The sequence below is a fragment of the Cydia amplana genome, chromosome 12 (assembly GCF_948474715.1).
Source record: "Cydia amplana chromosome 12, ilCydAmpl1.1, whole genome shotgun sequence".
Classification (NCBI taxonomy): Eukaryota; Metazoa; Arthropoda; class Insecta; order Lepidoptera; family Tortricidae; genus Cydia; species Cydia amplana.
Window position 1 is genome coordinate 15,958,983 of NC_086080.1, and position 23,370 is coordinate 15,982,352.

General features: G+C 35.4%; 1 protein-coding gene across 1 annotated transcript in view; it reads left to right on the plus strand.

The window, feature by feature from the left end:
- The first annotated feature begins 1,399 nt into the window (after window positions 1-1,399).
- Window positions 1,400-23,370, plus strand: part of LOC134653164 (mucin-2) — a 173,666-nt gene continuing 151,695 nt past the window's right edge. The window contains exon 1 of the mRNA XM_063508513.1: window positions 1,400-1,651. Within this exon, the coding sequence (XP_063364583.1) occupies window positions 1,607-1,651 (45 nt within the window). The 5' untranslated portion in view covers window positions 1,400-1,606. The remainder of the gene's footprint in view (window positions 1,652-23,370) is intronic.

Here is a 23,370-nt window from a genome sequence, read left to right on the forward strand (position 1 = left end):
TATGTTTCTACATGAATAACTTAAAATTAATGCCGTTAAAATAATTTTCACCGTTGGTTAAAATTCTCCCACATTTTAAAGTTTGAGAACCTGTAAACAGCATGATGACGTAGGCAAGTGACAGTTAGGTCATTCGCGAATCTCGGAAGAGAGTACCAGGCGGAGTATATTATTATACCATGCTTAGTGGACATACTATAAGTAGCTCTAGGATGCTGGTAGCTTTATAGTTTACATTATAGTTTTTTTTTTACGTAAGACAAGAAACAAATGTTCAAATGTACCATTACTGTGATGATTGTGATGCTAAATAAAGTTTTTCTATGTCTATGTCTAAACAAGAAATCTTTATTTTTTGTCAAACCTACATTCCAACCGTTTCTTTTATTCATAGTCGTGGTCAGGTTGTCAACCCAATCTCACTTCAATATAAACCACATATGCGATTGTCTAGAAAGAGCTAGGCGCGGCTGCGAACTGCATTCCTGTGCTGTTCATGAAACGTTTTCCCCGACTGTTGGTTAGACCCTAGAATAACTTCAACCCGAGATTACTTACGCGCTGGCCACGACATTGCGCGACTGGCTTATTAGGCTAAGGCGATAACCATAGGTTGGAGCGAGACACAGCGATGGGACCTTTCGTTCCCATCTATGGTTTTCGCCTTAGCCGAAGCCGTGGCCAGGCCGTTAGACAATTCAACCTAGCCTAGCTAAGATGACACTAATTTGCGATTTTTGCGCTACAACAATGAAACGAGATCTGTCTCTCTATTCAGAGTGATAGAGAGACAGATAGCGTTTCGTTGTCGTAGAGCTGACTGTCATCTTGGCTATCCCCCAGAGGACAGACTTATATTGGTCGACTTGCGGCGAAGTGAACGAAATCCCCGCAGTTTTTGCCGGTCACGCGTCAATCTAGAACACATCGAAGGCTAACTGACATGGATTGGCCGAGAGAAGGGCCACGTGGTCTCGTATGCTTGTCTAATAATAAGTAGACTAATATAAACTTCAATTAAAAGTTCTGTTAAAAGTTTTATATTAGTTTTCTGAATTGGGATTAGGTAAGTTAAGTAAATAGGTAATACACATTATCATTTGCAATAAATCATGGGGAAAAACAATACATATATAGAAAAACAAAAAGGTGTGAAATTTAAAGCAGCGGGCGACCGCCTATTGTCGTTACGCCACCGCGAAGTGAAGACAGTGAAGACGCTCCCAAAAATTGCAACAAAAAATAATTTGGCGGAAATCGAATCTGACGAGGATTACATCGCCTCGTTACGTAAAACTTTATGCTTAATTACAAGTCGCATACAACGTAAGGTCGTAGAAAGTGAATCGGCTCGTGTGAACCGTCAAAAAAACTACCATCTTGCCAGTCTGTGGCGCGCCGTACGCGCGAGTCGACGCTCCCGCCAAATTTGAATATCGAACGAACGCGACTTGACTTTTTAATTTTTACTTTTTATTTGGATGCGCGTTTATCGGCCAGTGTCGTGTGTGTCGATTCGTATTTAGTGTTGTGAATGATGTGATAGAAACATTTGTGCCAGAAATATAAACGAGAAACTTTATACAGGATTTGTGAGTTTCACGTTATGGGAAATTTTGACAGGAGTAAAACCGGCACGATTTTCAAAATGGTAAGTGTTTATCCTACTTATATCATATCATAATTATAATTTGTATATAAAACTTTGTAAACAAGTTTTACAATTACCTACTACTAAATGACCTCTACGGATTCCTTTTACTTTGCATTGACGCCAAGTATTTACTGAAAAACGCGTAATAGTTATTTACGATAAAAGTGCGGAAAAGGGGAAATTCGAAACGAGTGGCGATATATTGAAAATTTGAAACACGACCGAACGGAGTGCTTTAAATCGACACGAGTTGCGAATTCCCTATTCGCACGTGTATCGTATAACGTTTTACAGTACATATGCCCCTTTAAATATTTGACATAGCAACGAAAAACGCTTATTTACGCACTAGTGCGGGAAAGTAGCACCATATGTAGGTGCTGTAAAATAACTTTAAGTGCATTCACACAGCGCACCCGGTAAACATTCCGAATGTGTTCCAATTACATTTTTGCACGAAAGAAACATTCATGTCAGTTACCTACAACAACAAATTAATTATTAACATGTATTAATTACATTTACTTAATTAAACTAAAAATAATGATAATTAGGTTTATCACTGATTACAACACCAATTACATTTACTTAGAAATAAAATCTCTAATTACCTATCTAGGTCTAACATTACTTCACGAAATGTCCTAAAACGTGTGTTATACCAATACTCAAATGGTTGTATGGCGTACCTAATGTTAATAGTTTCATACTATAAATTAGAATAACTTCCGTAGGTATAAATTAATGACATAATAGTCCCTATTGGCCACATTAATTAATTCTTAATTAATAGGTTCCGAGTTTTACGAAGAAAGCTGTTGAGTAACGAACTGGTTGTGACGAAGAACCTGCATTTTCACCAAATTCGATTTGCGAAGATTTCTCCGCTCATTTATGGAAAAAATATTATTTGCATATTTTTACTATCGTTATGTGTGTACATTACCTAAGGATACTTTTTAAATATTAGGAGTATTTACCTACCACTGTGTAGGAATCTTAATTGAAAGCCGAACAAGAATTGTTTAGCATAATTAAGTAATAATTAACTTCGTGAAGTAAGTAAGTAAACCAGTTACCTACTATAATTGTTGCGCAATGATGATGATGACTAAATGATGTACTAATCAAGTTTAATTTTTTAATTTAATTATATATGTAATTATGTATAGCTGATCAAGCAAATCTTGTCAGTAAAAAAAGGCGCGAAATTCAAATTTTCTATGAGACGATATCCCTTCGCGCCTACATTTTTAAAATTTGCCGCCTTTTTCTACTGACAAGATCTGCTTGACCAGCTTTATGTAATTTTAGGGTTCCGTACCTCAAAAGGAAAAAACCGAACCCTTATAGGATCACTCGTGTGTCTGTCCGTCCGACCATTCCCTCCCCTAGCTTTATCTCCGAAACTAATGGGTATAACATTTTGAAAAAAATACACAAAATAGTTCTTTACCTATAGATGACAGGAAAACCTATTAGAAATGTACAGTCAAGCGTGAGTTAATTACTTAGTTTTTGATCCGACCCCTACGGGTTTTTTAAAGACATTTCATTCACGTTCCATATAAAAAAATACATTATTAAAAATTAGGTAGGTACCTAATCTACGAAACCCTTGGAACGCGAGTCCGACTTGAACTTGACCGGTTTATTATATTTTTTTGATTAACAGTATTTTTTTTACAAAACTCACTGGCAGTTATTTGTTATAGGTCCTTTATTAACAAGCTTTTATTAGGTCGACCTGTATGTAACTATGTAATGGAATCTAAGGTAACTAATTTAACCATCTTCCAAGGATCGCAGCGTCATGAAAATTGGCAGCTGTATGTACTAGTTCTGATGGCAATACAATAATATGGTACTGTCGAACTGATCTGATGATGGAGACAGGAGGTGGCCATAGGAACTCTGTGATGAAACAACGCAACCTAATTGTGTTAGGGGTTTTTAGAATTGTCTCGATGAGTAATAGTTGTCTGTCGTAGTAAAAGTACAGTCAGCGATAAAAGCTTGTACCAAAAACTAAATTTATACCAAAAACTTATTTTCTGATAGCTGAGGTTGTCGTTATAAATCACCACTGACAAATAATGTAGCCGTGAAAGAGATTCAGAATAAACTAATAATCACTTAACTACGGGTAGGTCAACAAGTAATATTTATGTTCCTGTAACTCAGGAAGAGCCACGTTTCTATAATTTTAATAGTATTATTACAAAATTTCAACCCTGAAAACATGGCTTACAGGTACACGTACATGTAAAATTAATCACTGCTATTTTTTTCCATACTCATACACTGTAGGTACAGTCGCCATCAGATATATCGGAGCGACTAAGATGTTCACAATATCTGAACAAGCACTCTAACGCCTTACAATAGAGGCGTGCTCAGATATTTGTGAGCACCTTGGACGCTTCGATATATCTGATGGCGACTGTACAAGTAATTCAAGTAACTACATACCTATGTGAATAGTAGATAGATAGAATACTCTTTATTGGTACATACAAAAGAAAAAAACAATTGATTAAATGTAGAGGCAGACCACAGGCAGCCTTATCGCTAAAGAGCGATCTCTACTTGGAGCTATAGTACTTGGTGGTAGCGCAGTAAAGCGGGTTTTCCACCGCGAACGAGTAATGAGCGAGAGATGGCTAAGCGGAGCGGACTTCGTTGTTAAAAAATAGGTTTGCGTTTCCACCAACAAAGAGTTTAGTTGTTTGATTCCCACCGCAAAAGAGAAATGAAAAAGAGGAATGAGCGGAGAGGGCTGAACGGAAAATGAGAAATAGAAAATGAATAGTCGATTTCCACAGAGAGCGAGTTCAGTTGAAGTTTTGAACTGGTTGCGTGTGGTCGTGTTTGAACATGATGTCGAGCTATACGGAATCAAGTGATAGCGATTATTTTAATAATACTGGTAGAATAGCTTTCCAAGATTCTTGTGTTTGAAATTAATACATCTGATTGAAAAGACTACTCTTTTATTTCTTCCGAATTCAAAGCTTCAACTATAGATTTCCATGCAGCTTTCTTTATATCTATGTTTCGGTATTCTTTACTTGCTATGTCCCATAAACATGGGTATTGTCGAACAGCTTCAATAAATCGCTCCATTGCCAAAAAACACGACTCGTCAGTCAATCACAGCAATATGAAAGCGCGCTCGGTGCCGGCGGCGGCGGGCAGGGAGGGGCGGAGACAGCAACGAGTCCTTTTCAAACTAGTCGGCCGGACCTTGACGCAGCGGGCTCATTTTAACTAGTTGACTCGCTCCGCTCACCTCTTTCCCTGTGGAAACGCGCCTATGTAATTTACCATTGCGAGTTGACCGGACTCCGTAATGACACCGCTCCGCTCTCACGAGCTGAGCGAGCTCATTTCAACTCTTTTTGCTCATTTTGTCATTTCCGCTCGACTATTTGTTGGTGGAAACACAAGTACGTAGTTTAGTCTTGCGAGTTAAACTAAGTCCTTAATGAGACCGCTCCGCTCGTCCTTGGCCGCAGCCCGCCTCTTCGCATTCCGATGTGCATTTGTTTTGCTCCCGAGCCTACTGTCCATTGTTTTGGTCAACTTTACTGCGGTATGGGTATCGCCGCTATACTTACTCAACCTCGTATCTGCAACACTCATTTGATGACAAAAACACCCGTATTCCGAATGAAAGAAAAGCGACATTTCCATCAAATGATTGTTGCAGATATGAGGTTGAGTAAGTATAGCGACGTAATGCATCTTGGCACGTAAAAAAGTGATAACTTTATGTTCCAGAACCAAGTTAAGTGCATGGTATAATAATATACTCCGCCTGGTACTCTCTTCCGAGATTCGCGAATGACCTAACTGTCACTTGCCTACGTCATCATGCTGTTTACAGGTTCTCAAACTTTAAAATGTGGGAGAATTTTAACCAACGGTGAAAATTATTTTAACGGCATTAATTTTAAGTTATTCATGTAGAAACATAGTAAAATAAAACAAATCTATACTGCCCTTTTCACTCCTACTCTTACAGTTCCGAATAGAACAGCCAACCATTTTCGTAACAAAACATTAATTACCAAGCTTACGACGTGAAAAGTTTGGAAAACACTGCGACTGCTGACACTGAGCGAGAAGGAAATAACAATTAACACGCGTTCGACAAGGATGACGGTCAGGGACAACATGGCGGATTGTCAAATTTGACAGCGCTATCCTGTGTTGCCAGTAGTGTAAACAGAATTACCCGAACGTCTGAAATTTCTTTCGTGAATCGGAAGATATTGCTAACGAATAATTAAAAATGACGTGTTATTGTAAAATTTAAGATAAAATACATATAAATGAAAATTATAAAATTATAAAGAAATATTTTAACTTATTAACCATAGATATAATGTACCCATGTAACATGTTATGTTGAAATAAAGTGGCAATGTTATTGTGACGTAGGCAAGTGACACTCTGGGAAGAGAAGACCATGTTTTATTAGACCATGGTTAAGTGGCGGTTAACATAAAATTGTAGTAAGATTTTAAGTTAATAAGAAAAACAAGGTAGAAGCTCTTATATAACTCATATATCTGGTGAATTTATACATAATTAAAATCATAAAAGATTTATAAGCTTAAGAGCGACACAGAATCCAGCAACATAGAAACTAGTTTGATGTATCTTGAACTTAAAGCTTTGGTTGAACTCAAAACAAAAACGGCCGTTTTAACTTTGGATTTGGACGCATAGATTGACGAATCCAGCAACATAGAAACTAGTTTGATGTATTCAAAAGGTACTTTAATACAGATACAGTACGTAGCGGCCCCCTTTTTAGGGTTCCGTACCCAAAGGGTAAAAACGGGACCCTATTACTAAGACTCCGCTGTCCGTCCGTCCGTCCGTCTGTCACCAGGCTGTATCTCACGAATTGTGCTAGCTAGACAGTTGAAATTTTCACAGATGATGTATTTCTGTTGCCGCTATAACAACAAATACTAAAAACAGAATAAAATAAAGATTTAAGTGGGGCTCCCATACAACAAACGTGATTTTTGACCGAAGTTAAGCAACGTCGTCGGGCGGGGCCAGTACTTGGATGGGTGACCGTTTTTTAACTTGTTTTGCTCTATTTTTTGTTGATGGTGCGGAACCCTCCGTGCGCGAGTCCGACTCGCACTTGGCCGGTTTTTTTTTATATCTTCCGTCAAATAATCACGATTATTTAGCAGTGGCGCTAGTGTGCACGTTGATGGGCTCTTAATCTTAGTGAATAGTTATTTGTACAACAAGTGATCAAAGTTTGATATTTCTTCGAGTGCTTATTTTGAGTCCCGTGCAAGCGAAAGATTCTATAATAGATTCACGAGCGTAGCGAGTGAATCTAATTTAGAATCTTGAGCGTAGTAAGGGACTCAAAAGCGCACGAGATGTAAATAACTTTGATCTCGTGTAGTACACTACATTTTTCACCTCAGCGCAGTGAGAACATACCTATTAGACAACTTGAAAAATGTAATCCTTCTTCATCACTTAATACCTGCACTCATGTTTTCTTAAGATATACAAACAATTAAGTTTAATTACCGCAATGGAACACAAAAACAAAACGTAATAATAAATTCCATTAAAATAATATAGAAATAACAAACATTAACTGACACTTCAATCGACAACTTTTTTTTGTAAAAAAAAATCTTTGTAAGATACGGTCCGAATTGCGGATACAACTATGGTAGAAATTCTTAAAAGTAAAATAATTAATTTTGCGTGATGATCTGTGTATTTTTTGAGTTCGTTATTTTAATTATACAATAAAATAACTAAAATATAGTATTTTATCAGTTTTTATAAAATCTTAAACATTATTTTTATTTATTAATTATTAAGAATGTATACTCGTACGTAGTTTGGAACGATGCGGTCTGAAGTGTTTCGGGGGTCTATTATAAACCGTGAATATACTGTTGAATGTCGTTTTAACTTTTTTTTGTCTGTTTCTTTTTGCTAACAGTGTGAAAGGGACAGAGATAATAGAACCCAAGTATTTCGAACTTTTATTAGACCCCGCATGTTGAAATGACATTTGACTATAAAGGTCACTTGAATGTCATTTTGTCTCACTCAGTGAGCAAAATCGCATTTTGCTCACAGTTTTTAAGAATCAAAGTACCCTTGTTCGAGCTGCTGAGGTGAAAATAAAATTACATATATTTTTCAATAACTTTCATTGCTTACTTAGAATCAAGTTGTCGTACAATTTTGCTAGTGTTTCCATGTGAAACAATTGTATTCAAAGTTTACTAATAACTCGTTAATCATCACATAACATGCAATTGTTTTTTTTAATCTACGACTTTTACATGGCCGCTTAAGTTTCTAAGCCCAGAACAAAGGCATACCTATTTCATTTAAGAGCTAATGGGATTAGACTTGTTTAGTTAAAGTGAAAAAAGTGAGAGTTTCATTATACTTATTATCTGTTTTTGCCACGTGCTTAACCGTCCATATAACAAGATCCCTGGTTTTATATAAGCTAGTAAGCGTATATAGCTCACGGTATAATGGTCTTGTAATTTTTCATACAAAAGACTTCAACGCGTGGCTCAATCAAAAACTATTCAGAGTTGAATTGGCTATTGTATGAAACTATAACTGACTAATGATACTCGTACGAGTACAATACAACAGGTTGTTATAGCAAGTAATAGGTAATATTAAACGGTATATATTTTCATATATACATTTTGAGCAGTAAATAGAGTTGTTACCTAGCAAGTTAATGAAGAAGTTAGCGGATTAGGTGATTTAGGTGTAACCGGAAATTTGTGCAACGTTCTAATTCACTTATTATTCGTAATAGATTTAGATATTTATTCTCATAATATAAACACACATTAAATTACATTATAAACATACTTTACATTATTTACATTATAAATTATGCTAAACTAATCTACATGAATTTATATTATGATCGTCATTAACATTACCATGATATTATTTATTAGATACAAATTAAAAATGTCTTAAAAATAATCAATCTTTTGTCAACAATTTTATCCATTCATGTCAAAACAAAATGCGGGAATACCTAAGTACGAGTATCTCTTAATGGTCGTCATGTTCTAAATACAATAAATACTAGGTATACATTACGTTGAATATCAATAAATGAGAACATGTCAAATTTACACGATTCAATTTACAATTTCAAATGTCAAAGTCATATACTCATTTACTGAATAAAGTATAGAGATTATAAAATAAAGAGATTATTAATAAAAGTACCCTTAGTTGACGTTCAAATATTTCGTCAGATGTGAATATTTCTTTATTTTTGTTTTGATTGAACAATTTAATACGTGGTTTGTTTTTTTTTGTCGTGTGGTTCTATCACTTATGTCTGCCTGAATTAAAAAGAATAATTAATTTTGCTAAATATTGTGGAAAATGTTTTGTACAAGAAAAAAAATCAGTTGTGTTGCTCGAAATGTCGCATTTTCAAGTGAAATTACACCTATGTGTGGTGACCTAGCGCACTTCGTGAACGCTTCATAATGCGGTGTCGTGCAGACAAAAAACATCGCAAGCGCATAGTCGTAATAACGTTTCATAACTGCGCTCGATTCTGCTTTTAGCAATATCTGCTATACTCAACGTCGTATCTGCAACACTCATTTGATGACAAAAACACCCGTATTCCGAATGAAAGAAAAGCGACATTTCTATCAAATGATTGTTTCATATATGAGGAGTAAGTATAGCGACGAAATGCCGTATTGGCTTTTTGCTGTACCAATAATAGTAGCAGGTTGACTATAGAATTGTATAGGTATTTTATTTTTTGCGATAAGTTCTTATGATTAGATGTTTTTAGATTTAAGGAAAAGTAATCTCCAAAGAATTAATTTCCCCTGAGATTAACTCTTATGTATAGGTACAGAGTGTTATTAACTAAATAACAACATTTAAATAAATTTAAGGTGTATATCAATCCGTGTTTATTATTCTCATTGGTTTCTAATAAATAAAATAGCAGAAAAATACCCCAGTCTTAAAAAAAAAGGTGATTGGAAAGTAACATAACTACTATATTTTCGTTAAATTTCTATTGATCTAATACCTTTAACCGAGCAATTCTTATTTATTTATTTATTTATTTATATATATATTTCGGGGATCTCGGAAACGGCTCTAACGATTTCGATGAAATTTTCTATATGGGGGTTTTCGGGGGCGAAAAATCGAGCTAGCTAGGTCTTATCTCTGGGAAAACGCGCATTTTCGAGTCCTTATATGTTTTCCGAGCGAAGCTCGGTCACCCAGATATTATATTATTATTATACATATATCAACGCTATGTTAGGTACTCTTGATACAGCATAATTTTCAAATTGCAAATTTATTTGTATGATATTTATTTCCGATGTTTTGATGCAAATTCGTGATATACCTGTTGAAAATTCTGATTATATTACATATTGTCATAATACGATAGTTTTAAATTTTTAACCACTTCCGATCTTTTACGTTGAACTGCTTATAATGTGGTCACTATGGACAGCCGTAACAATAATGAGTAGGTACCTACTTAATGGTGCGAGGTCCGGAAATAATCCGGTTGGAAAATGTCAAGGCCGAGAGGACCTTTCGGTGCCTGTACTATAATCATCTCGTCAATCTTCGTGCCTAAAGGCTGTATGATGACGATGACTGGATAATTAGACCATGTGGTATATTTGGTTGACTATGATGAGTTATGTCATTTTTACTGAAAAGCATTTTTCTCTCATGTTAAATTCTTGTACAATCGCCATCAGATATATCGGAGCGGCCAAGGTTTTCACAATATCTGAACAAGCACTCTTAACGCCTTGACAATAGAGGCGTGCTCAGATATTTGTGAGCACCTTGGCCGCTCCGATATTTCTGATGGCGACTGTACCGTTGATAAATGCCAGAGTGTATTTGGATCTATTTTAATAAGTTGTTTAATGGTCAAACAGGGATTAACTGCTTATTGTAACTGTTACGTATTTAAACGACATTTTAAACTCGATTACTCTAGAATAATCGTGAATATTTCAGTAATTGCTGTTTTGTTCTGAAATCACTTCTTCGCCAGTTTCATCTCGCTTCCCTTTTGACAGCACAATTCAAGTATTTCCAAATATAAGTAATTTCCAGTAATATCAAAACAAATACAAAGTTAACTTAAGACTAAGAATCCTAAATATATCTAAAATTAAATAAGCAATATAAAAAAGCCGGCCAAGTGCGAGTCGGACTCGCGCACGGAGGGTTCCGCACCATCAACAAAAAATAGAGCAAAACAAGCAAAAAAACGGTCACCCATGCAAGTACTGACCCCGCCCGACGTTGCTTAACTTCGGTCAAAAATCACGTTTGTTGTATGGGAGCCCCACTTAAATCTTTATTTTATTCTGTTTTTATAGTATTTGTTGTTATAGCGGCAACAGAAATACATAATCTGTGAAAATTTCAACTGTCTAGCTATCACGGTTCGTGAGATATAGCCTGGTGACAGACGAACGGACGGACGGACGGACAGCGGAGTCTTAGTAATAGGGTCCCGTTTTTACCCTTTGGGTACGGAACCCTAAAAAGTACTCAAAGAGGCTCGGGACCGCGCAACGCCCGGTGCAAAGGTGCCCAATACAAAGAGGTTCTTTAGCCAATAATTATTCAATCTTGTAAGATCGGCCTCGAGGGCGCGGCAATGTCGACGGGTTACTCACGACGTGGAATGTCACCAGTTGAATTCAACACTGACTACATTATGACTTCGACACAGACAACCCAACCTCCAGACTGAGCATAGTAGCGCTACCCCCTCTGCCACAAATATACGGTAGTTTTATTCCATTTTCGAGTCAAAGTGTCTTTGTGTGACGTCCGTGTTTTTGAACGGACCAATCACGGCACGGGACTCGCTCACCTCGTCCCCCGCACCCCAGTATTTTTGGCAGCATCGGTTCCATGAAATAATTGCCCTCCGTCTAGAGGATTCCAAGTCTATGGACTTCGACGTTGTCGCTATATGGAGATAGTCATCTATTATCCTCAATGTCAGTAAAGTTGTCAAAATAAAAACCCAGGATAAAACAAGCAATAGTTTGAAGTCACTTATGAAGGTTAAAGGAGGAAATTCTAGAAAATAATAGATTTTTTTATACAGTGTTATCTGATTCGGTCAACTGAACGTTAACGTTAACGTTATTGCACAAAGACAAGAACGTATAAATAGTAGACTTAATGCCAAATAGCATCAGGCATTTTTATATTATAGTAACATGTTTTTATTTAGGTATGTTATCGTCTTGTGACAAAAGTTAGTTATTATTCGTTTTTATCGATATGAGATTCACCAAAATTAGTAGGTAAATTAAATGGACTTTTCATGAGCTGTCCCATATAAACGATATTTGAGCGATTTTTATTTCGTATATTCCTACATTATTTCAACCATTCAAATGATTATTTTAATGAGCATTTTACACATCCAATGAGACAGAAAAAAAATCCTATACCTGCAAATCTTCTGAAAATTACCGTTTTTACAACGGTAGAAAATTTCATGGAATGCTCCTAAATTGTTCGATTACTTACTAAACAATACCACATAGTTTCACGTTTCGATTAAATAGATATTAAGCTAACATAAAATAGATCAAGTATGAAGTAATTGCTCCTTGAACATAGTTTAAAGAGCACATAGATCACGAAGTGGCCGCATTACGGTTCCACGAACATTCCGGCTTGACCTGGCCCCTATTTCACCAAACTGACAGGTACGACAATTGTCAAAAATATTACAGACCTTTGTTTCACCACGCCGACATTTGTCAGTGACATATATCGAGTGACAATTGTCAAGTGACAGGTGACAGATGACAATTTCGTGAATTGTTTTGTATAGAACTTCATATAAACATGACAGGTAGTTTGGTACAATTGTCCATCTTAAATTTAATGACAATTATTTTGTGAAACAAGGGTAATGTTTACTAGTCGACATATTTGTCAATTCTTCACAAGAGATCGTTAATTGCTTTCGATGTGCCGTGTTGTCATCACTAACATGATATAGATTGAGATCCCATCTGTGTCCCGACCCCATCTAATGCAGCGTATACCTACATTATTTGTTGACAAGGCGTCAAAGCATTATTTGTGACGTTCCACGGGAAAAGGTACCTTATGGCATTTGGCGCTTACGTCGCATAGCACCGCAATTGTATTGGAGCGGCGTTAATAATAGCGTAGGCGCCAACCGCCACAAGGTACCTTTACCCGTGGGACGTCACATTTTTTTGTTTGTTTTAAGTAATTTTTTCTGCAAATGCAAAGTTAGTGACGTCAAAGTAGGAATCTATTCGTACTTTATATATTCCCTTGTATAAGAATATCACCACTATTGTTTTCGCGGAGATTCATTTTCTAACTAACCAAAACCCTAACTTTACTGTTAGTGCCCAACTTCGCCCAAGTAAATTATTAAAAAACAATACCTACCTAAACATACCTAATTCCGCTACTGGTCCCCAACTTCGCATTATAATTTTATTTAATTATGAAAACTATACTGAGACTTATTCCAAATCCTAAATGTTGAATTACTAAACGCTTTCATAGGCAACAATTACAATTTATAATGGAATTATGATTTAATGCTAGTTAAGAAGAATTTAAAAGCAATTTAAAGCGATTTTTATTTGTACCCTAAAGGCGAATTTAGGGTACACAGATTTGCTAACGTTTATTTTCAATTAACTGCAACAATGATAACGGGGTTTGCTAACAACGAAAACACTACAATTGTCACCCAAGCCTGACACAGCTCCGATCTCATGTCAAGAATTATCGACAAATTGACAAATATGTCGACTTATAAAAACTACTCTTGTTTCACCAAATCATTGTCATTAAATGAAAGATGGACAATTGTAACTAAATGCCTGTCATGTTTATAAGCACTTCTATACAAAAACAGTTTACGAAGTTGTCACTTGTCACCTGTCACTTGACAATTGTCACTCGACATATGTCACTGACAAATGTCGGCGTGGTGAAATAGGGCACTGATGATGTCATCGATATAGATCCGTTCAAAATTAAAAAGGTACGGTTGAAGCTGTGACGCACACGCTATGCTTTTATAAATTTCTCAAGGACAAAATATCAGCTGTCAGATAAAAAAAGAACAACTTTTCTTAATTATAAGTACAGAAAACAATCTAATACCTTTAAACGAGCAATTCTTGTTTATTTATTTATTTATTTATATATATATATTTCGGGGATCTCGGAAACGGCTCTAACGATTTCGATGAAATTTGCTATACGGGGGTTTTTGGGGGCGAAAAATCGATCTAGCTAGGTCTTATCTCTGGGAAAACGCGCATTTACGAGCTTTTATATGTTTTCCGAGCGAAGCTCGGTCAACCAGATATTAAAATAAAAACAGCAACTCCAGTAGAGGTCCACAACATCACTACGGTCCTGTGAGTTACCCTTACGTTTGATTGTAAACGTGCAAGCAACTTTTTTCAAAATTTACATAAAATAAATAACTAAACTGATGCTAACTAAATTAACAGCGACTAACACCGTTTGTTTCTAGTTAAAAAAATATCGTTATCTTAAGGCTTAGAGTGAGAAGCTGACAGTCACCTGTACCAATAATCTCGCTATGCGGATACAAACGCACCTGCTTACGCGCCGGCGCGCGACGCTTTTCTTATATCACCAGCAATCGCCAATTCAGATGTTTGAACATGTCCACTGGGTCTTAAAGCAAATAGCGATATCCGTCAATCAGCATATCTTTGATTTTTAGCCCTAGTGTTAATATTAGAGAAAGTATGTTCAAATTTAAGGCCGGAACTTGAGACTGCGACGCATCGCAAGACGTGTGTGTTTACATTTTGCTGTTTGTCAAATATTTTACGTATTTGGCTGAACACTATTCACAAAAAATACTACTTTAAACATCTAAATAGACTAAAATATCACAATCTTCATAGAATATATAGAATATATAGAATATATATATATATATATATATATATGTGTAAGTGTATAATTAGAATATTGTTTAGAATACTTAACTTGATTTGTGTTTCATATTTCTTCTCTTTGTCTACAATCCTGCACTAAGTATAGGTTTTCTGTTTGACCCATTTGTTGACTGGTAGAGAATGCCTTAAGGCATTAAGTCCGCCATTTGTACAAATTTTATCGTGCAATAAAGTTTAAATAAATAAATAAATAAATCTTCGAATTAAAACTTAATCTGCTTCTATTCATAAACATCTCTAAAGTCTCCTTAATACTTAGCCTTCCTTTGTAGACCAAATATTGCCTGAATAGTGAGTAAATCTAGATGTGTATCAAGGAATGCGGCGTCACCCGCTCTCTCCTTGTACGGCGCGCGCGCATACTCGTAGTCAGCGGGAGTGAGCGCCGTTTGAACTTTATAAATCTGTCTTTGATTTGACGTTACTTACATTACAGGGCTTCTCGGCCGGTAATTTATTGGTGCGACTAAAAACAAATAATCATTTAAGAAAAATTCAAAAGTTTTTATTAGGTAAATTGCCTATCTTGCTGCCTAAATTATATTAGAAAAAAAAAAATGCTGCCATATCGTGAAATTACGTTCATGTAATTTAACTTAAAAAATCATTTTATGCTCTCCGGGAATGTTATTTTGACTCATTTGTTCTGCTTTATAAACAGAGCTCTATTTTGTAGTAAAAGTACTGAAATAATAGATTTTTGTTTAAGATATTAAATTATGCCACATTAAATGCTTTTCACGCGGAATGTAAATGTATCCAACAAATTTTTCGATTAAGATTTTTTGACAAGATACCTAAATTTTCACTTCTAGTGACATAAATACCTACTGTTATTACCACACAATAGGCACTAAGTAAAGAAAATTCTGACTCAAGAGACGCCCCAGGCCGGGAAGTAAAGCTTCAGGCATTATATAAAAACATGCGCCGTCAAATACTTGGCTTTCTAACAAACTCGTTTAGTTATTCAAACAGGCTGTGGACATGGTTTTTACTTGCTAATATTTCATAATATGCATATGAAATACTTAACTTGCAATGTATATTTAAGGTTAAGTTTTTAAGCAAGTTATTATTTGATGAAGTATTTCAAAACCATTTAAATACCCACCTATGTAATTATGTTTACTTACGTCAGTATAATCGTTTCATTTTAGAACTTAGTAGCTATTTTAAAAAAGTGGGTGGGAATTTGTGACTAAAGTCACTAAAGTAATAAAGACATTTACTAGGAAAGAAAAATTTCACGTATACATAGAAATGTATTTAATATCTAAAGTTGTTTAGAAAACACCAAATGATGATCACGTTCTCAAAAACACTAATTATTACTAGTATTTGTTCTGTGGTATGGGTGTGTGTGGCTTTAAGATCCACTGATAAATGGAATCTCATGGTTTTAGCTATTTCCGCATATCAGAACCTTGGGACGACGAAATCTGATGACATTAATCCGAAGTCCATTGTCATACTTAATAACACATATATCTAAACCTAACTCAGGGACCCATTATATCAATCGTATAAACAGAGAACAGAAAAATCCGATGATTACGCCACAAGGTCCCCCATTCGTTCCCAGTGGGTAGGAAATCTATTGTTGCATTGGAAGGCTGGCCCATGGTCGCTATTCTAATTGTAGTTTACTAGTGATATATCTGAGAGTAATTCACACAATAGAGCATATGTATAGAAACTTCTAAAATACAACCTTAACTAGACAATTATTATGTCTTAAGATAACACTGCTGCTCTTTGCTTGTGAGTATTTTCAGCAACAACTATGTGGCTTAAAAATTACCAACATGAATGATGTATGAGTTTATCCAAATTAATTGGAGTTCTCTGGTGGAATTTTGAAAACTAGAATATTTAAGGCTCAACTAAACTTGACATTTACCGCCAATATTAGGTTTTTAATAAATCATTCTTTCTACTTATATATTCCTAAAGTGTTATTCAATAGAACTTGCTAACTATGTAAACAAACCGCCATACTAAAATTGACACTGAATGTCAAATTACTAGTAACTTTTATTTACATAGTTAGCAAGTTATATTGAATGACACTTTATTTGGAAAGTTATTCCGGGTTAGCAAATACTTTTAACGCGTTGTTGATAATATACTATTGATGCCGATGTACCTACCTATTTCGTATATTTTTGTTTGTTCTATTTACTCTTAATAATTCATATTTAAATATTTGGAATTGTTAGCCTTTATTTTATTTCAACTTGTCCAAACACAAACCTGTGTGAAAACATAAATATATATTGTGCGCGAGATCTTATCCGTAGTTAAACTTTAATAACTGCATACAATTCTATATCTTATCAAAAATCGTCACATCTACATAGATTCCCACAATCAAAACGGCTTAACTGTATAGCCTTCTCCACTAAGTTAGTCAGTTTTTAAAGTTCACTTTGACCATTCACAAGCTTCCTTTAGGCGCTAAGCTGTTTAAGATACCAAGTCCAACTTAATTACCCATTGTGGCTGTTCTCATCTCCTTCTCCGGATATCCTGCTCTAGCCGACATCAAGGCGGTAATTCGTCTATTGTTTTCGTGGAAGGAAGTAACTTCCTGAAAAAACATCGTAAAGTACATGTGTGTTTTTTAGGAAAAAATTGCAGGTTAGCAATTGTTCGCTTACTTGTTGCATCATGCGAAGGTTGAGATACTTATAACGAATATTAATAGTATGTAATTGCGAGAAATCTGTTTGCTTTGAAAAAAAAACAAATGTTTTAAATACTAGTTTTGTTTTGTTTGTTTTATTGTTTTATTAGGGGACATCTTACACAGATCAACCTAGCCCCAAACTAAGCAAAGCTTGTACTATGGGTACTAGGCGACGATATACATACTTATATAGATAAATACATACTTATATACATAGAAAACATCCATGACTCCGGAACAAATATTAGTGTTTATCACACAAATAAATGCCCTTACCGGGATTCGAACCCAGGACCATCGGCTTAGCAGGCAGGGTCACTACCCACTAGGCCAGACCGGTCAGTTGTTATTGAATTGAATCCACTTATGTACCTATTATTATTGTTATAAAATTGATATTGCGTGCGAAGCTAATTTATCATGAATGGTTTACCTTACATATAAATAGCGCTGAAGTTTAGTATGATAGTTTGACGTCACATTTTGTACCAAAAATTTTAACATGGACCTATAGCCACACGCCACACCCGGTAACAACCTTGTTTCTACATTGATTTTATGATCCCGATCACATTTGGCGTTGCTACGTATAGGTTTGTAAGTTTACACACATAGTTTGCAAAACCTTACACTGACTGTTAATGAGCTTACAATTTACATAGGTACTTACCGCATAGAATCACCATTCTTGACACTTGGCATGAAAACTTACCGTGTCCAGAGTGGTCAGACTAAAGTTTATATCACTCTTGATACTCATACCTTATGAGAATCATTCCGCGGTTCGTTCTCATTTCCATTTAAAGCCAAACAACCCAAACCACATTAACCAAAGCCAACTCAAAGCTATGCCAATCGGAAACCGCTGACTACGCTACTGTCACACGTAAACCTTATTTACAAATACATAAAGTTCACAATTGTTCAGCGTATTTGTACCATCGTCCACAGAATTACCTGATAATTTGTATACCTTATTGAAAAGCATTAAGGTCCATCTATGATCGGTAAAAAGTGTTGGTGTATAAGAGTATGTGGGGCGCTCAAACACGTTGCGAATGTAATGTTGACTTGTCTTAAGTAATGAGTGGCGCAATACGCAATACTGTACGCGTTTCTTTCGCTGGGATTGTTTGTTCTGTGAACTATGGCTACCGGAACTTTAGGTTTCATTTTAAACAAAATATCTGGGTGACATCTGGATGACTGGGTGAAAATGCGCGTTTTTACAGAGATAAGACCTATTTAGCAAATTTCATCGAAATCGTTAGAGCCGTTTCCGAGATCCCCAATAGATATAAACATATAAATAAATATACAAGAATTGCTCGTTTATAGGTATTAGATTAGATAAAAGGTAAAGAGACAATATAACAAATTTTAAGAAAGGTAATTTCTGTCTTTTAATGGCAAAAGTTTAATAAAGACTCAAATGTCCAAACCATGTAAATTAAATTAAAAGAAAATGAGATTAGCTGTGAAAAGGTAAATAGTGTTTTTTCTACTCCAGCACTTAAATGTGTCAATTAAATGACTGACAGTGATATCTAAAGCAATGTCATTTGAATGCTTTGTCTATAGGCTCATAAGATGACTGCTAGCAGTCATCTTATGAGTATAATACAACTGCTTTATTTTTTTTAAAGATACAAGTTCCGATCATCTTGATTGAAAGAGGTATGTTTTCATTTACAATAATAACTCTTTTTTTTTAAATAATAACTCTTTTTTTTTTTAATAATAACTAAATTTTTTTTAAATAATAACTCTTTTTTTTTAATAATAACTCTTTTTTTTAATAATAACTCTTTTTTTTAATAATAGCTTTTTTTTTTTTTTTTTTTTTTGTTTTTTTTTTTTTTTTTGTTTTTTTTTTGCTGCGGCTGTCATAGAAAAAGTAATGTATGCAACAGCTCATAATTGGTTCTTAAAATTCTCGGGTCTTTTTTTACAAAACTCGACTACGTCTCGTTTTGTAACTTCGACCCTTGAATTTTAAGAACCCTTATTATATCACTGTTGCATAAACTACTATTATAGGCTGTTTCATCATTTATTAACAAACGTAAAATTATATACACAGTGAGCTTTTGAAAAACCAGTAAATGTGATGACTTTTTCAAGTTAAAAGTGTATTCAAACTAGTAAGTTTTTTTGTGAAAACACTAAAAGCAAACTAAGAACTCACGAACTGTTACAAACTTACAAATGTTACAATCAGTGAAAAAAATAACAATACAATACAGGTTATACAGGTATATAGGTCAAAAATCATTGATGGCTTACCTGCATTGACTTTAGCAACTAGAGCACGATAGACAGTAGGGCAACCACAAGCCAGTTTCCAACCGCGGTCTTACTACAGAATTACCTACTCGCCCTTTACCACTACCACCAGTTTGACACTGACATAAACGCCATCGAGAACGTAATTTACTTTCTATGCATCTCGCTCGTACTCGCATATTAGGGCAAGCGAGATGTATAGAAAGTAAATTACGTTCTCGAAAGCGTTTATGTCAGTTTTGACACTGTCAATGACTCATGGTACGGGCTCTTATGACGAATGCTCACGAAACACTTCGTGATAGTGAAACCAGTAGAAGTCTGAGCTGTGACAAATAAACTAGTGGCTCTGTGAGCTGTAGACCTCACAAGCTTAAATTAAAACTGAAAATATGTATACGTTTTGAAATATTTCCAGAATGGAAATAATCACAACTCAGGAGTCCGCTTCATATTTAAAAAAATTGTTACGGTTTTGATCTTGTTTTGATACGACAATGACAATCGGCTTGATACGCATAGCATGCACGACCTTCATTTCATTTCGCATGCACCAATCAGCGTAGGTAGGTACTGTTACGATAACAACTTTTATCAAAAATGCTTTTTTTGACAAGAAATTTTATTTAGTTGTAACACGAAAATAGAGCTCAAGTTGTATTAGCGCAAAACAACTACTTGAGTACGAAGCCTCGTAAATATAGCAGGGTTCTTAAAGCGAACTTAATGTGAGAAGATTGCAAGCTATCCATTGCATTGAAGTTGCAAAACGTGACGGACAGTGCTACGAGTAGCTGCTGCCTGCTGCACTATAATCGAACATTGTTCTATTGTACTTACGTACGTACTTACTATTCGACGTGGCTACTTATTTAACTATCTGAAGTCATATTTAGTTACCTATTGTACAGACTAAAGTTATTGTACAGTTTAAAAGCCCTTCAAATAAGTAACATAACCAACTTTAACCGCCCAGGCGGCCTAGCCAAGGTGACAATGGCTATCGTTTCGCCATCGAATCGCTTTGTGTCTCTCTATCACTCTTCTATATTAGTGTGACAGTGACCGTTGCGTTTCGTTCGCTACGAAGCGTTAGCGATTGGCGTAGTATTAAGTAGTGCTCCGTCGTCCAATTCTAATTAAATATAGTAAATATCTCAGGCACTTCGCAGGCACTCGTGCGAAGCTGAAAGTAACCTGTTAAGGCATTTCAATCATCTGTTTACTTGTTATTAATTTCCGTGATAGTGAATTGGTTTACTCCTATCACCCTAATACCATAACGGCATATGTTACTCTGATTTTCATACGTATACATTACTTTTTGAGTTAGTACAATGGTCTTGTTACGTGCTACCGGGCCAACTGAGGCCCAACTCTAAAAAAGGCTTATGTTACTTTAACTTGTAAGAGTAGTTATGACTTCTCGAGTTTGAATGGTGGTAGTAGTACGTACTCATTTGCATCACTCCAAGGCTGGTAGAGAACGCCCGGCCAGAGTGTACACATGGTTTGACGCAGTAACTCAACTTTGGTTTTATTTCCCAGTTATAAATATAGTTCGATTACCCAATCTATCTGATTTTGTACTGGAGTCTGTGCGGAAAGAGAATAGTCATAGAATGTTTTTGATTGGCTCCCTTATTATATTCAACGTCTCTCTTCTTTTCCCCACAAACTTCAGAACTGGTGATTGATATTATTTTGAACATTTGGATTTCATTTCAATAAATCATATTTTGAACATTTGGATTTCAGTTCAATAAATAATTTACATATTATATTACTTTTGTCAAAATTAAATAATTCTACTGTCCTGAATATTGTTTAATTAATTAATTTAATTTTATTGTTGCAGGTTACGTTACTATTCTATTACGATCATATTTTAAAGTAGATATGAGGAAACCAGTTTTATCAAATTAATAACAGTATGATTGATAAATCACTTAAAAAGTAATTTTTGATCCTCTGCTCAGATCGTGAAAATTTAAATTAAATATTCAATAGAGTTAGACCAGGAAAAGTCTACAACGATTTTAATAGCACACGCTGTGCAAGTGTTATTTTAAACGTCACACTTCTATAAAATTATGACGTATAATAGTATTTTATGCAACCGTTGTTTAAAAGGGGTCAAAAAAGGCGAGTGGCGTGAGTAACAATTTGAGGCGAAGCCGAAAATTGTTAATAAAGACGCCACGAGTATTTTTTGACTCAGTTAAACAACGTTGCATACAATACTTTTTCTACGACCAAGCACATACTTTGAAAAAAAAAATTGTAAATTTAACAAATATTTTTCATTCAACAAAAATAATACTTTAAACAAGTGGAATCATATAGGACAGCTAAGATACGCGACCCGGCCACCGCGCCCCGCGCCCCACGGCCGGTTGGTCAGCGACACCTTCTTGTAACTCATGAGGCCCTGGTACTTGCTCTTAAGTAAATTACAATTTTGGACAGTTTTTTTCTCGATTTTGGCCACAGTAGCCTATGGAGACTAACAAGCAACGCTAAGCGGTGTTCGTAGTCTATGGATCTTGCTATATTACGGGTGTCACATGCGCGTTTCTGACTTCTGAAGCAAGTTTATTGTTTCTACTAGTTAGTATTCATCTGTCAGAGATGACAATTAAAATTAGATTGGCAACAATGTATTTCATACAATATTTTTTTAAGTGGTGATTACACGAAGTATCGTAAAAGTACCAAAAAGATACTGCGTGTATGCACAAATACTTTTTTGGGGAATAGACTAAAGACTTGTCTTGACAACTATAACATAGGGGTTTAAAGGTGTGTGTACGACCTTTTAAATGACAAATAAAAGTACGGGAGTAGAAAAATAACTTTTGCACTGCGTGTGCTATCAAAATCGTTGCAGACTTGTCTAACTCTACCTTCTCAATATTTTTCGACCGAACGAAGTGAGGCGTAAGGGGTGTTCTTTTCATGTTTGAAAGGTCCATAGTTGTTAAACGATATCTTGAAAAATTATAAATAAATATTAATGAAGTTTGGCAGTAACATGACTATGGGCCCGATTCGGATTTTGAAATAGACATCTATAAGATATCTTTTAGTCATCACCAAGATACGATAACGATATGTTTAAGATCTAACCTGTCAAATTTGACATTTGTGCGATTCTGGAGATACTCTTGAACGATTTACACAAGATATGGCTTAGAGATCTAATTCACATCTATTAGATATCTAACTCTATCTAACGTAAAAGTGACATTGGTTGCCCGAATTGCGCTGCAAAAGAGAACTAGTTGAAATCTAAACTATAACGTATCTAGAATAGATCTAGTACGTGTCGTCTCTTGTGAATATCTTGAAGTTCGAATAATATGTTTAGTAACTCCATAAATACAATTTTCAAGTTCGAACATGAGAAGTTTGCCCGAAAGTAAAGAAGTCATAATTCATGAGTGATAAAAATGTCTGTCGCAAGGTCTCAGCGTGGGCAAACTAGAAGTTATGTTACTGTTACTGCTATATTCTGTAAGCTACGCTCCCGGTCTCAGTTGCAACCGCAAGTGTAAGTACCAGACCAGATCATTGATTATTGACCATACTAGCATATTCTGTCCCACGGTCTCTGTGTCTAATTGAGATTTATGTTTCCTCTAGTT